Raw genomic sequence first — 14068 nt, forward strand, 5'->3', positions numbered from 1 at the left:
TAGTAGTACGTTGCTTTAACTTTGATTTCTTGCGATCGGTTCAGGCATTGCCCTTTTGAAATTGCCGTCGCCCCTATGTTTCAAGGCATTTCGAATTATCGCCGCATGTACATCCAAATTGCATTCCGTCTAATATGGTAAATGTTAAGGTTATGCCATTCACGTCTTACCTGGAAGATTTAGCTCAGATGACCTGATCGGCTGATGGTTCTGCGAACTTGAATGGCTGATGATATTTTTTCTCTTTTGAGAAAAAAATTCCAAATACTTTTCTTATATATTATGGGTTACTCTCTCTCTCTCTCTCTCTCTCTCTCTCTCTCTCTCTCTCTCTCTCTCCTAAATATACAAAACAGCCAATATTCTTTTTCAGTTTAATTTACGGTTTGGAAAAAGGCAAGCACAAATGCATACCCAAAAATGCAAAAAAAATGTAAATCCCCACTTTAACGACATGGCTTTAGTCGGACACATACTCAAATCCCCGAAAATGGCTGCTAATTAATCGTTCGTAAAAGACACGGTTTTGTTAAGATACATTACCCAAACGTAAATAGTGCTCAGTATTCAAAAACGGCATCGGTTAGTTAATCATCTTGCTTTCAGCTGTCTGAAACCCTTCCCCACCCTGTGTATCAGAGGAAACAAGAAACTTCTCACTCCTCCAATTTCGAGTGTCAATAAATGCTTGTTGATAGTAAAGATGCGAGTTTCCAATAATTCAGGGTGTATTCATCTGGCGATTTGGAGAAAAGAGTTCTGTTTAAAATCAAAGTGTTGCACCACTCTTATATCAAAGACGGCCACATGGGTATGGTTTCTGTATTTACAGGTGCGTTTCCACGTGTTATTATCTGAGATTAATCGATCGTAAATTCACGGCCTGAATGTTACATTTAGGTTATACTAGTACATGTATTATCTCAGAATAATTCAAACGTGTTAATGCTGCAATGCCAAAACTAAAAACGATACGAAAAATATTAGCAAAGAAATCAATGGATGGAGACATTAACCATTTTTGTGTAAAATCGGTGCAACTTCCGTACGCCCAATTTTCTTTACGCCATAAAGTAGCCATCTATAACTTTGATAACAATGTCCTCATTTTGCAAAGAAAAAAAAATGTACCTGCTCTTTCACATGATGCAGTCACATGTGTTTTTGATAAGAAATTAATGCAGACTCGGTTGAGAGAGTATCGATAGGGAACTGTACGAATGTAACGCCATTTGTGATTACTGTAATTATCTGACCGCTACGTGCACCATGTGGTTTTCAACGGTTCACTTTATAAGTCGTGAAAACAAGTCGAGGATTTATAAAAAAAATACTGCTGCACCTGCCCATACATCAGGAACGTAGGGATTCTGAGGTTAATAATAGATACGAAGTCGAAGGAAAATGTGCTGATTATAACAGAAAATTGAAAGATGTGATCTACCTGTAAGTACAGATGTTGAGTTGGAGAAAAAAGTAAGGGATATGCTAATGAAACCGCCTATCGAGTCGCCGGTCAAAACCTGAATTTGATACACTGCCTTTTCCATTGATTAGCGTGACTTTTAGACAACGAAACGGTCTTAATGGAAAATGGCGATTGCACACACACATTTATGTCATAAAAGCAAGCTTCTATAAAAAAGGTACAAATCCAGATTGGGCATTTTTCCACTGAAAGACGTGGGGATGATTATGATTTTGCAGACCAGCTTATTAACACGAAAGGAGATATAAATTCTATAACATAATATGACCGGCTGACAAACCCTACACTCCTGTAGAACAAATTACGAATATGTGTTCAACTTTGATATAATATGATACATATATGCACTGGTATTTCAGCATAGAAAAATTACTGTATTTACATATTAACCTGACCTCTACTATATGGCGCACTTAAAGTATTGGCAGTAAATTTTAGATCTTAAATAGGCACTATATTTCCTGAATTCGTAAAGGGACGGGGTAACTATGTTATTTTTGTTGAACTGCTAACCGGGCAAACCCGAGCTCGAGCTCAGTTATTGTGAAATATGCTTTATAAGAACATTCGTCTCAGTATTTCTGTAGATTATTTCTCCACCAACTCAATCAAAACAGATAACATCGTTTCCTCGGAATGTGCGTCTGGTCCGGCCATTGAACCTATTGCCACCGGGGCAGGTCTTCTTTGACCTTAGTACTTAGAAGTGTCGGAAGATTAGAAATTCCTGTCTATTCATCTTTTGAGGATATAAGTAAAGTGCTGAATGTTCATCAAGTACCACCGTGAAAGTTTGCTAGACATGTACCCCAGGAAGTTAATAAACAAATTTCACTTACTTGAAATGAATAAGTAAACAAAAATAAATAACAAGATGACTGACTAATAAATAAATAAATAAATCAGTACATAAAAAATAAATAAATTAAGGATAAAGGGATAATTGACTAATATACGGTGGGCATTTGATTAAAGCCATTCACTCTCATATCTTGATAGAATTAAAGCCTCAATCAGTGAACTTTGGCGTGAAATAGATGCAATGAATAAAAAAGCGTGGGCCAAGCACCTAACTGAGCTTCACCTTAAGAACACGTTAATTAACCTCCCGTTTGGAGTAAGCGTAAACAACAAATTTGTTTTTCCATTCAATTTTATGATCCTTGAAAAATATGGGCCATATTTGCAAAAAACGTTTGCACAAAATAATGCTGCATTTTAATTCAGAACTCCAAAATCCACAAAAAGGTTCATTGTCTGCATAAAATTTTAAGGTTTAATTTCGCTTTAGGAATTGTAAAAGTTGCTCTCTTGGAGGTAGTTAGCACTGGGGTGTATAGAATCGTATATCGTCTGCCATGTACACAGTGCAGTGTACTTCAAATATGGATGTTCTCACATAAACGTTAAAACCAGCTTAATGTTTCCAGGTAAAAACAAATGTCCACTCGGTGCTCGATCTTATCAGTGACGTTCTAGATGCCAAAGTGTATTCCCGGACTCGCAAACTTTAGGCCATGCCCCTTACCCCCGCCCTCGTGGAGGTAGCGTCGTTTGAAGTGTGGGTCGGGGTGTCGTCTGCCATGATGGTGCTTAGTGTTCCGAATGTGTTCCTCTTCGTATTCCTTCTTATGTCTCCATTCTTCGTCTCTGTGTCGCTTGCTCTCTATGTCGTCACCACCCATATCTTAAACAGAATTTCACGGCATCTGTGAGATTTTATTTTACAAGCTTGACGAACTGTTTTCTATCAAATTGTGAACACTTTATGCTCGAAAACAGTAAACACTTTACATTCTTCAAAACAGAAACGAATTGTTAAGGTAAGATAAATTCTAAATCCGTTTCAAGTTCCTACAGCGCAAAGTCATGGAAAACCTTTCAATAAATGTACATTATGCAAATATATGGATAAAAGTTAGTAAAGGAACGCAAATAAATGATTAAAAGCAGAAAATGGGTAAATAAAATAATAAACAAATACATGGACAAAAAATATATATTAACAAGAATAACAAATATTTAGGGTAAAAATTAAAAGGAGTAAAATATTATTGTTGTATTGAGTCTCCGTATTGGCATTATGCCCTCTATTCTGGCAAGCTTTGGAAACTTATGGCAGACAAACACAAAACAACCCATTGCATGCTTTGTCAGTTTTAATTGATTCGACCGAAGCCAAAACCACCTGTTTAAGAGATGTGATAAAAGATGCAAGATAACCCAGACCTGTGGCGAAATTTGACCATTTTAGTGACCTCATTACAGGATCGATAAAATGACCAAATTATTTAAAGATAAAATGTAGAAACCTGACACTTGTTGGTCAATAAACAATCCAAAATACACCAGAGTTTGCAGCAATACTATTCAAACAATATAAAATGTAAAATACCTCGCTATGACCTAAATGACCTATCACATATCTCACCTTCCGTCTCTTAAAACGCTTTCCTGAAATCCCGCTACACCCTCTGTCGTGTCGAAACACACGGGAAATCAGGAGAGAGCCACCAAGCCTGTTGTCATAGTGCGGGTCTCAAAGCACTGTGCAGAGAAGTGTAGCCCTCACGATTTCTTTTCTCTTTTTTCCACACCATCTGCTCAACAGAATACCTTTAGCATGATAAACGACATCTACAGTACTGTCAATAATTGCAGAATTCGTGAAATCGCGGTTTGATACAGTATGCTCCACATACATGATAGGCGCAGATTGCGTTGATACTTTTGATCAGCACTGTATCCTCCCATATGTTGCAGGGCAAGGCATTTTGTTGGAAACCTAGAGTGCAACATGTGTTAGGGTAATTGCGGAATAATTGATTCCAATTGCAATAATTTCACGAAGGCGATGTTTCAGTTACATGCAGTTATCTCCCCAGAACACTGCCATGGGATTCTTATACAGTATGAATTGTCATTAATCTGTATGTATGTGTTGAGGCGCAGGGCAGCTTTTCTAGAACAGGTATCAGTGCGTTAACTCCAAGCAATGCCTTTTGGTTCTATTTTACATAATTAATTTAATAATAAACCGGAATTTTATCTCCAAATAGAAGCTAAAGGGAAATAAGGAAATTGAACAGGTTCCGCCTTCTTACTAATCATTGCTCGATCTTTCCCCGCATTTGATTTTATTTTATTCAATTTGTCATAAAATAATTTATCTCTAATTGACTGCTCATTCACTTAGACCACCCTGTCACCCTGTGCATTTCAGTAGGAAGCATCGACATTAAGTCTTTAATCTGCGGGGTTTTATCTTTTTTTATGTCTGAATTGGGAAAGTTCAGTAGATTTGCAGGGATTGTAGACCTAAAATATGTCTTTGGGGTATTTTCAAACGAGGATAAGCAACCTTTCTAAAACGGTACTGGGTCATACCGACCTGATACCCGTCATAATGTATTAAAAGGTCGACGAGGGTATATAATCTTGGTGTTTAGAACACAAAATAGTCTGTCAGCGGAGATCCATAAGGGAGGGGCAGGCAAGGGGGGGATCTGACCAAAATAGCACACCAGAGGGGGTGATACGTTGTCATACCTGTCACAACCTCATTCCCTGTTGAAGTCTGACTGCAAGCAGGTGAAATATTGGATGGTAAGATCAGACAAATATAAGTAGCTATAGACAAAAGAATCCTCACAAGTCTATAACTGAGTGTGTTTTCGTAAAGGCAGACAAATAATTACGAAACAGTTAAAACGTACCGGTACAATTATAATCAAAATAATATTTTTTATTAATTATTTGAATAGATATTTAATAGTGAAATCTCAATCTCTTGTAATAAAACTGAACAAATGTCAATTAACAGCATTTCCTGAATAACTAAAATACTCATTATGTGAAAAGAATTAAATAACCAGGTGCTCTAATATAAAGTGTACATACAGTATACGCATCTATCTCATTTTAAAATATCAATTAAAGGTACATGTACATATAATAGAGTATAAAACAGTACCTAAAGACATATACCACCGGTTAGTAAAATCAGAATATTATTTTAAGTACATGAATACTATTTCATCAAAAGGTCGGCAGAGTCCAAAGATGACATGTATCTGAAAACCTCAAATAAGTACGTTTTGGTCCCTTGAGATTTTAGGCACGCTGTAGAGTTTTCCCGTACTCCTTTAGTTTTAAATTACCTAAAAGTAGATGTGTATTCCAAGAGTACGATCCTATTGACTAATCACCCTACAGTTTATCTCTGCTTATTTGTTTCGCCAGCTTGAAGTGCTTCCTTGTTAGAATCTTCACGATATTAGCTTGCAGGACTTCCTGGTACGAATCTTCAGGATGGTAAATAATAAACACCTATTTTCACATCAAGTCTGTTTGGAAGAAAGTAAACCTTCCATGGAACCTCTATGACTTCGAAAATAGGCGCATCCGTTTGTTATTTTATCAAATACGTGCAGGTAACGTGATGATTGTATATTGTAAAGTACATTAGCGCCTTGTAATGTTTGCCTTTTATACGCCATCTTCTTAGATAATACATTGATACAAATAGCGTAAATTGTTAAAGGCATCTAGGAATGTCTCTTTAACTAATTTGATTAATATATAACAAGTATAAAAGTTTTGGCATCACAGTTCTGATGAATCAGAACACAATGCACGGCGATTTGATTTATATATTGCTCAACGTATTCTGTTCTTTGTGAATACTTTAAAAAATTCCATCATATAAATACACTGGTACGTTCTTTAAAAATCACATATATCATAGAGCCCTCCCCTTAACTTTCGCAAAAGTATCGTCGGAATAAATGTGTTAGTTGTGCACGGAATACGATAAACAGTGTCTGTTAACATTACGTTAATCACAATATTGCATAACTATGTACATATAGTACATATAAATGGAAGCTGTATCAAAGTCCGTGTACATTGCACAATGATTGTGTTAATCACAGCAGCTAGGGTGGACGTGGCTGTGTTCACGTGTAGCTCTCAGGGTGGAGACGAAGTTGTAGCTAAAAGAAAATGAGATCCGCACTTAAGGCGCTGTAAAACTCAACGATTATGTGTAATGTACTGATGAACTAACTGGAACGGAGTGAGTGTTTCATTTTGCTTAATGCGCAACTGAACAAAATTTTAACATGCTTACAATTAATATCACTCGAGATCGGTCTTCTTTTTACTATATAGTTGATTGCTTTGCTGCATAATTTAATACATATTGCACATTTTTATCTATCTATCTATCTATCTGTTTAATTCATTTTCATTCTTAAACAATGCAATATTTGTTTGTTTGTTTTTTATTTGGGGGATGTGCTGTTAAATTTTCCGTAGGAAAATGGCAAAAAGGTAAGCTTACCTCTCTCCCCCTTTTATTTTCTGGTGCATTCCCGATCTTTGGTCTCTCTATTTTAAACTCCCGCTGCGGGTGGAGAGTCCCCGTGAGCAACGTGTCCCAGCCAAAAAGATCAGACTCTGACTCTGAATACGATAAAAACAATGGGTAATAATCGGAATACATTGATATTTAGGCATCACATCATCATCATCATCATCATCACCATAATAATAATAATAATAATAATAATAATAATAATACCCGTATAAAATGTTCAGTAGACTTTACATGGGTAAAATGAACAGAATTAGATGAATAAAGTCAATAAATAAATAGGTAGTTAATATATTGAGATATTAAATGTAAATAAACATATGGACAAAATACATGTATAATTTGACAACAATGTTTCCGATGCCTTCAACAAAATTATACAATTTTATATTAAATGTAACTTATCCAGCTGTCAAAAGCCATCTTGAATGTCACACGCCACTTAAAAGCAATAGAAACTACTATAATAACCGCACTTACTCAACATTTCTTTCACATATACCAGTATATATAAACATTAATGGACAGTATAACAGTATTCCTCATTCAGGATTCACGTGACACCCAAACCACGTGACATCTGACCCAGGTGACACCTACCGTCTTTTCCGACCCAGTGATCCCTGTTTTCGTAAGCAGGGAGGACCCCGAACCGATCCCTGTGGAGGTGATCGTCACTGGAGCCCGAGCTTGAGCCGCGGCTACTGCTGACGGTGGTGGTACTGTGCACTCCTCCTCTGCCCAAATAGCGCCAGTAAGGGGTGTACTTGGGGTGAAAGACGCCAGTGGCTGGACCATAGGAATCTGCTAAATACCTGCCGGGATTTACAAAAGACGCTGTAAGAACAGTGTTTTCCCCAAGACTAAGCAGTTTTTAAAATATTTAGATTAATTCAAAATGTAATTCAACATATGAAACGAAATTCAATGCACAGAAGGTGCGCACATTAAACTAACTACACTAATTGCATTACGGTTCTGTATCTTTCTCGATCATTTATTTGTCGCTGCTATTAATTTGCAAGCCGTGTTAATTGTGGCAAATATACAACATTTCGTGCCGACTTCTTACCTGCGGTACCTCTCCGAACGGTGCAGCCTCTTCTCTTTTGCCTTCCTTCTCTTAAAAATGATGACAGCGATGAGGATGCAAATGGCCACAATCAGCGCCACTCCGCCCACGGTGCTGGCTGCTACAATGGCGATCTCGTCCTGGGTCAGTCCCACCTTGGTCTCACAGAGGTCGCCACTGAATCCCGTCTCGCACCTAGAGACATTGAGATGTTATTTAAGTACAGTATATCGGATTATATAACTTGGGTGTAAGCATGTGTAAGCATCGGCGGTAATCAATTGCGATTTGTTTTTCGGACACCTACCAGCGCAGGGTATGGAGACATAGAATCATATAACACAAACGGGCAAAGAGGGAAATTGTCAAAAATGAGCAGTAACACTGAATTTTCTTCTAATTTTCAGTAACACTGAATTTTCTTACGTTTTTTATTTTTTATTTTTATTTATATATTTATTAATTATTATTTTCGTTATTATTATTATTACTATTATTTGAATTTTGGCACTTATTAAAGACGGTGGTATACTGTATTGAACTTCTGCAAAACTGAAACGAAATAAAAGGAAGAAACGAGAGTAAGACTTACTTGCAGTACCAGCGACCGCGAGTATCGTCCGGGTTACACTGGCCGTTGTTTTGACAGCCATATACTTCACAAGGTTTCAGGATTTCTGGAATGTTGAAGAAAATTTACTTTGACTGAACTTTGATTGTGATAACCGGCGTAACAATGCCAATTCGACTACATTGTAATTACCTTTTGTAGATTCGTAACACGTACATCCTCACGTTTTCTCATTGCAAGCCCCACATGTATGCATGTGCCGAACCTTAACATAATTTACATACTTTAACATAATTTGTGTATAATGCAACTTTAACATGGGCATGTTTAAGTCTCCAGTTTGGCTTACCGCCAGCAAATGTTGGTGTTCCGATAACTGAGAACTCGGTTTCTCCGGAAGAAAGGGTATAACTATCACTCTTCAGTTTTTGCAGAATATACTCTTGCACAATCCTTTTGTTTTCGTTGAGGTCTTGGCCAGTGGTGTTCACTTTAATCTGGTGTTCAACAAACAAGCTGCCATGGCTGAAATTGTGTTGTTTGATTTCACTTTTAAAATGAGCAGTACAAAATATCATAAATATAATACAGAGCTTCTATATGTGTGTGCCGCTGTGAGTCTACATGTACGTGTCGCGAAACGGCTTGGGAATAACATAGTAGTTTGCCACAAATATTATATACGTCACCGAGTTTACCGTTATATTTTCTCAAGATTAATTTTCAACATTATGGCAGCATGTCAAATCGCAGACAATAACGACAGGGAGTATACATGTATAGGTATCAATCAATAAAAATGTACGCCACTTACATTACGCTTGTTATATTCAGATCTATGAAACCAGCTAGGGAATTGTAAAATGCTTTTAACTGAAAAACAAATAAAAAAACGGACGTTAACACTGTGTTTTATGCACAGACCGGACCATATGTCTCGGTTATGAGTACTGAGCATATCCACATTTCCAATTCTTAAAAAATCAACACAAAAAGATGTCAAATAATTTAGAAATCTAGACACCAAAAAAGGTTTTAAAAATGCATGACTTTAGCCTCTAAAAGTAACTATGCAAAGCTGGAAATTATAAAGATATCTAAATATGAATTCTTCATCCATTACAATTAACTATGCTTTAATTATTTGGGTATGGAGAACAAATATTAGCTTACGGCGCTGTCCAGGATATTAAACTCTGCCGAAGAGCGACTCAAGTATTTTGATGGATCCTTAACGCTCAGTGTTATATTAACTGAAACAAAAGATCGAAAATATAATGTTAATGTCATATATCATTGTGAGCTGGTCTTATCTCCCTATAATCACACTGTTTCAACGAAAAAGGGAGGACTGGCTTGATTTTTAATCTATTTCTTTCTCAAGCACACATAACACACACACACACACACACACACACACACGCATATATACATATGCAAATGCACACACACATACACACACACACACACACACACACACACACACACTGTATATATACATATGCAAATGCACACACACACACACACACACACGAACGCACACACACACATGGCTAAAAACCAGAGGTGATATGCACCGTACATACCGGTATATTGCGTCTCTCTGTCACAGCTGGTGCCACTTCCGTAATAACCGGCTTTACACACGCACCGGAAACTTCTCACAATGTTGATGCATGTGGCATTCTCATGACAATTGCCATTATTCAATAAACACTCGTTTATATCTGGAAAATACAAATAATACAGTTGTTTATCTTAGATGTCTTACATGATAATCGTTTCATCAAGAGAAAAGACGTTTTCTCGCTTTTCGTTGAGAATCATGCCGTATACTCATAACAATAAGTACAACAAATACTGCCGCAAAACACCAAATGATAATTAGGGATATAAGTAAAACAATCCAGCTATGGAGTTACATCTAAACATGGCATTTGCACGTTTAAACAGCTAGCCTGACATCACGTCTCACCACACGCACGATGTCTTCTTAATTATATTGCAGGGACTAAGGCGGTGTTCGTCAGTTCACAGGATGATCTAACGCCACACGGGTGGCAAACGTACTTCAATTAACTTCCAAAAGTGCATTTGCTGTTATTCTAAATAACCGCCAAACCGACAGAGTGTGTGTGCATGTTTGTGCGCGTGTGTGTGGTTTGGTGCGTGCAAATCCAACATGTAACTCCTTCCATTGTAAACGCTTAAAGTTTAATATGTTATTTTAATATTAAAATACCTGTGACACCTCCAATCACCAGCGCAGGCGTGGTTAAGAGGGGGAACGGAGTTTTATTAAATGGGTCGAGTAACACGTTATTAATCTGCTGAACTTTCTCTAGGATGTACACAGAGATACTCCGAGCAGTCTCGCTCTCTGGGGCGTTAGTGTTCAGTTGGACGGTGAGATCAACCACCAAGCTGCCATTTCTAAAATGCAAGTAGATTTTGTCATTTTTTTGTATAATCATACCATCTGTTTGCTTCATACGTTTGGTCAAATGATGGGTAATCTCTCTCTCTCTCTCTCTCTCTCTCTCACACACACACATACACACACACACACAACCACACACACACACACACACACACAAGCACGCGCACACATATTTGTTACGCAATTCCATAATTACAAACAGATTATACAATGCATGCACGTTTTAAATGTAGTTTTAGAATAAAACTCATCACAGTGACATTTAATGGTGAGCAATCTGATATCCCAGTAAATGGTAGTAGTATGATAAGTGTGAGGATGCATGTAGGCCTATTACTAAGAGATTTGAATGGTTCTAATGTCATCGATGTAACGTGACAGAGTCCCCCATGACAGGAAGTCCGCTTCCCATTCATTTGCACAGAAAAGCCTCGCCCTTGATTTTGACACACTTAGGTCAGGCTAACCCTAACCATTATAACTATATTGTGGGCGGACTCTCTGTTACACGGACCCTCAGTTTGGTTACACCTGTAAATCTTGCTACATATGTATACGTGTACTTTTGGAAAAGTAGGAGAAGGGACAATACAATGTATCCCTCTATATTGTATGTATTGTATCAAGAGTTGCCACTAACATTATATATATATATATATATATATATATATATATATATATATATATATATATATATATATATATATGACTCACCTTATTCTAGTTATATCCAGTTGAACGAAGCCTGGGTAACCTGAGAAGAATTCCCTAAGCTGAAAAAGAAACAAAAAAAAAGGAAATTAAATTTTTCCAAAGCAAACGCAAGTGATTTTTATAATCAAAATAATTATTAAGAAACCATAACCCTACACTACAGAATAAACGTGAATGGTTTCAGATTAGGATATAACGTTGTTGTGAATCTTAAATAATGCAGAAACAACGTATTACACATAATGTAATATTAATTCAAGAAAAAAACAAAGGATGACAGCATCATTATTGAAGTGTTGTACTAACCGTTCGCAGTAATATAGGATAGTCATCTGCACCCGGTGCATAGCGGGATGGGTCATATGTATTCTTAAACTTCATTGTCACTGAAACAAAATGTTATTGGGTGCATAAGTTACCATGCACAAACCCAGCAAGCACAGAACGTTTTATAACGTTACCATAACGTGGCCATAAGGTTTTTGGTAAAATTAACGTTATGGTAACGTTATAATAACGACATATGTTTGCTGGGTAAGAGGCAAAACCGTCTGTCCACAATCACAACATTCTGATTATAAATATTTGTAAATATATTTTAAAGAAAGCTTAAACAAGAAAATACATTTAACTGTGATTTTCTAACTGTGCGAATCACGTACAATTATCCGCTTTCTCACACACGAATATACGGAGAGAGAGAGAGAGAGAGAGGAGGAGAGAGAGAGAGTGAGAGACCTTTGATATTTTGCAGCTGTTGACAGTTAATCCCATCTCCCACATAGCCGTCTTTGCAAGCACACGTGTAATTCCCTTCAGTGTTGGTACAATCGGCGTTAGAGCTGCAGTTGTTGATCGTCGTGCACTCATCAATGTCCGAGCACGTCTGACCGTTGCCAGAGAATCCAGGATCGCATTCGCACGTGTATGAACCAATGGTGTCCCTACACGTGGCGTTCGTGTGGCAAGGCGTCGTCGGCAAGGCGTGGCATTCGTCAACATTGGTACACGTTTGGCCATTACCGCTGTAGCCTTGTTTACATGCGCACGTGTAGGAACCAAATGTATTTGTGCACTGGGCGTTGGAGGCACAATTGTTGGTTGTGTCACATTCGTTTATATCTGCAACAGGTAATGTAACACTACATGTACATCAATACAGCGTCTATTGAATAGCAAAAGCTAAACATCTTTTTATTACTGTAACCTTAAAGGTTAAGACAGTTTTGAAATTGTTACTCTTCTCAAATACTGTTATTCATTTTCTCAGTCACCAGTGTATATCAATATAAATAAGAGTGTACATGCGCGCATACACATACTGCGGTGCAATTACATTTGAAAGGGAGGCGAAACACTGGCTATACTGACCGTTACAAGTTCTCTGGTCACTCTGTTCCAGCAAGAACCCGCTATTACAGCTGCACGTGTAGCTACCGTCGTTGTTGTCACATGTGCTGGTGTTACTGTTACAGGAATCGGTACCCTCTGTACATTCGTTGACATCTAGAATACAACATATGATGTTAATTTTTGGTAGATGTTATGTCAATATCGGTCATTGTCAAAATCGATGCTTGTGGGGGGTTGATTTTTTTACTACATGTAGTAACTTCATGCCTACCAGTATACTGCAGTAAGTGAATTATACTTCAAATAATAAATGATATGATCTACAACTGTATGGAACCAAGTTCAATTATTTCAGAGCAATGTTTTTCTCTAATCGTAGAAGTAAAAAATATACAGAGTTTGTAAACCATTGCTTTATTCACATAATAACTGTCCAGAAGATAACAGCTTTATCCTGTAAATAGGTTTACACATAGGGCAGCGTTTTTCAGCGTTGATGAAACCGGGCTCAGAGGTCCCCAAACGTACATGAATTTTTTTTCAGAGGCGGATTTAGAGGGGGTCGGGGGGGGGGGTCCTTACGCCCTTCGGTTTCTAAAAAATCACACTAATATTCCCATCTTGGAATTAGAATATTGACTAGCTGATTTGTAGTACTAAACCGTACCAAATGGTACCGTTCGGCCTCTCAAATCCCCCACGTTAAACATTATTATTCATAGACATATATCCCAATTCTAATGCTGAATACAACCAGGCACGACGCCTTCATCAGCCCACTCTAAAAACAACATTCTAGACCATTTTCCATAGGGTTTCACTGCTGGAAAGTGCAGCTCCTGTGAGTGACACAAAATATTAATATATGTCAAAAAATTCGCTCACCTATGCAGGTCTCATTGCCTTGCAGCTTGTAGCCACTGCGGCAGAAACACACGGGTGGACTCGCTGTAGCATTACACAAACTCTGGTTACAGTTCAGCCCGGCATCAATACAAACTTGGAGGGAAGCATTCGACACTGGAAATGTAGGATAGCAGAGGTGGTGAGAA

The 14068-nt window shown here is 37.6% G+C and overlaps 1 protein-coding gene across 2 annotated transcripts in view; it reads right to left on the reverse strand.

Moving 5' to 3' along the window:
• Positions 1-5208: 5208 nt before the first annotated feature.
• The window catches only part of LOC106156575 (uncharacterized), a 53421-nt gene continuing 44561 nt past the window's right edge, over positions 5209-14068 (reverse strand). For both annotated transcript variants that reach the window (XM_087017061.1, XM_087017060.1), the window contains 15 exons: positions 13902-14036; positions 13035-13169; positions 12402-12785; positions 11970-12049; positions 11664-11722; positions 10752-10942; positions 10096-10236; positions 9683-9762; positions 9324-9382; positions 8859-9034; positions 8531-8615; positions 7939-8133; positions 7467-7681; positions 6834-6955; positions 5209-6483 (listed from right to left, as the gene is read on the reverse strand). In XM_087017061.1, the coding sequence (XP_086873187.1) occupies positions 6448-6483; positions 6834-6955; positions 7467-7681; positions 7939-8133; positions 8531-8615; positions 8859-9034; positions 9324-9382; positions 9683-9762; positions 10096-10236; positions 10752-10942; positions 11664-11722; positions 11970-12049; positions 12402-12785; positions 13035-13169; positions 13902-14036 (2093 nt within the window). In that variant the 3' untranslated portion in view covers positions 5209-6447. The remainder of the gene's footprint in view (positions 6484-6833; positions 6956-7466; positions 7682-7938; positions 8134-8530; positions 8616-8858; positions 9035-9323; positions 9383-9682; positions 9763-10095; positions 10237-10751; positions 10943-11663; positions 11723-11969; positions 12050-12401; positions 12786-13034; positions 13170-13901; positions 14037-14068) is intronic.

Source organism: Lingula anatina, chromosome 7 (genome assembly GCF_051362555.1).
Source record: "Lingula anatina isolate TDL-2025a chromosome 7, LinAna3.0, whole genome shotgun sequence".
NCBI classification, from domain to species: domain Eukaryota; kingdom Metazoa; phylum Brachiopoda; class Lingulata; order Lingulida; family Lingulidae; genus Lingula; species Lingula anatina.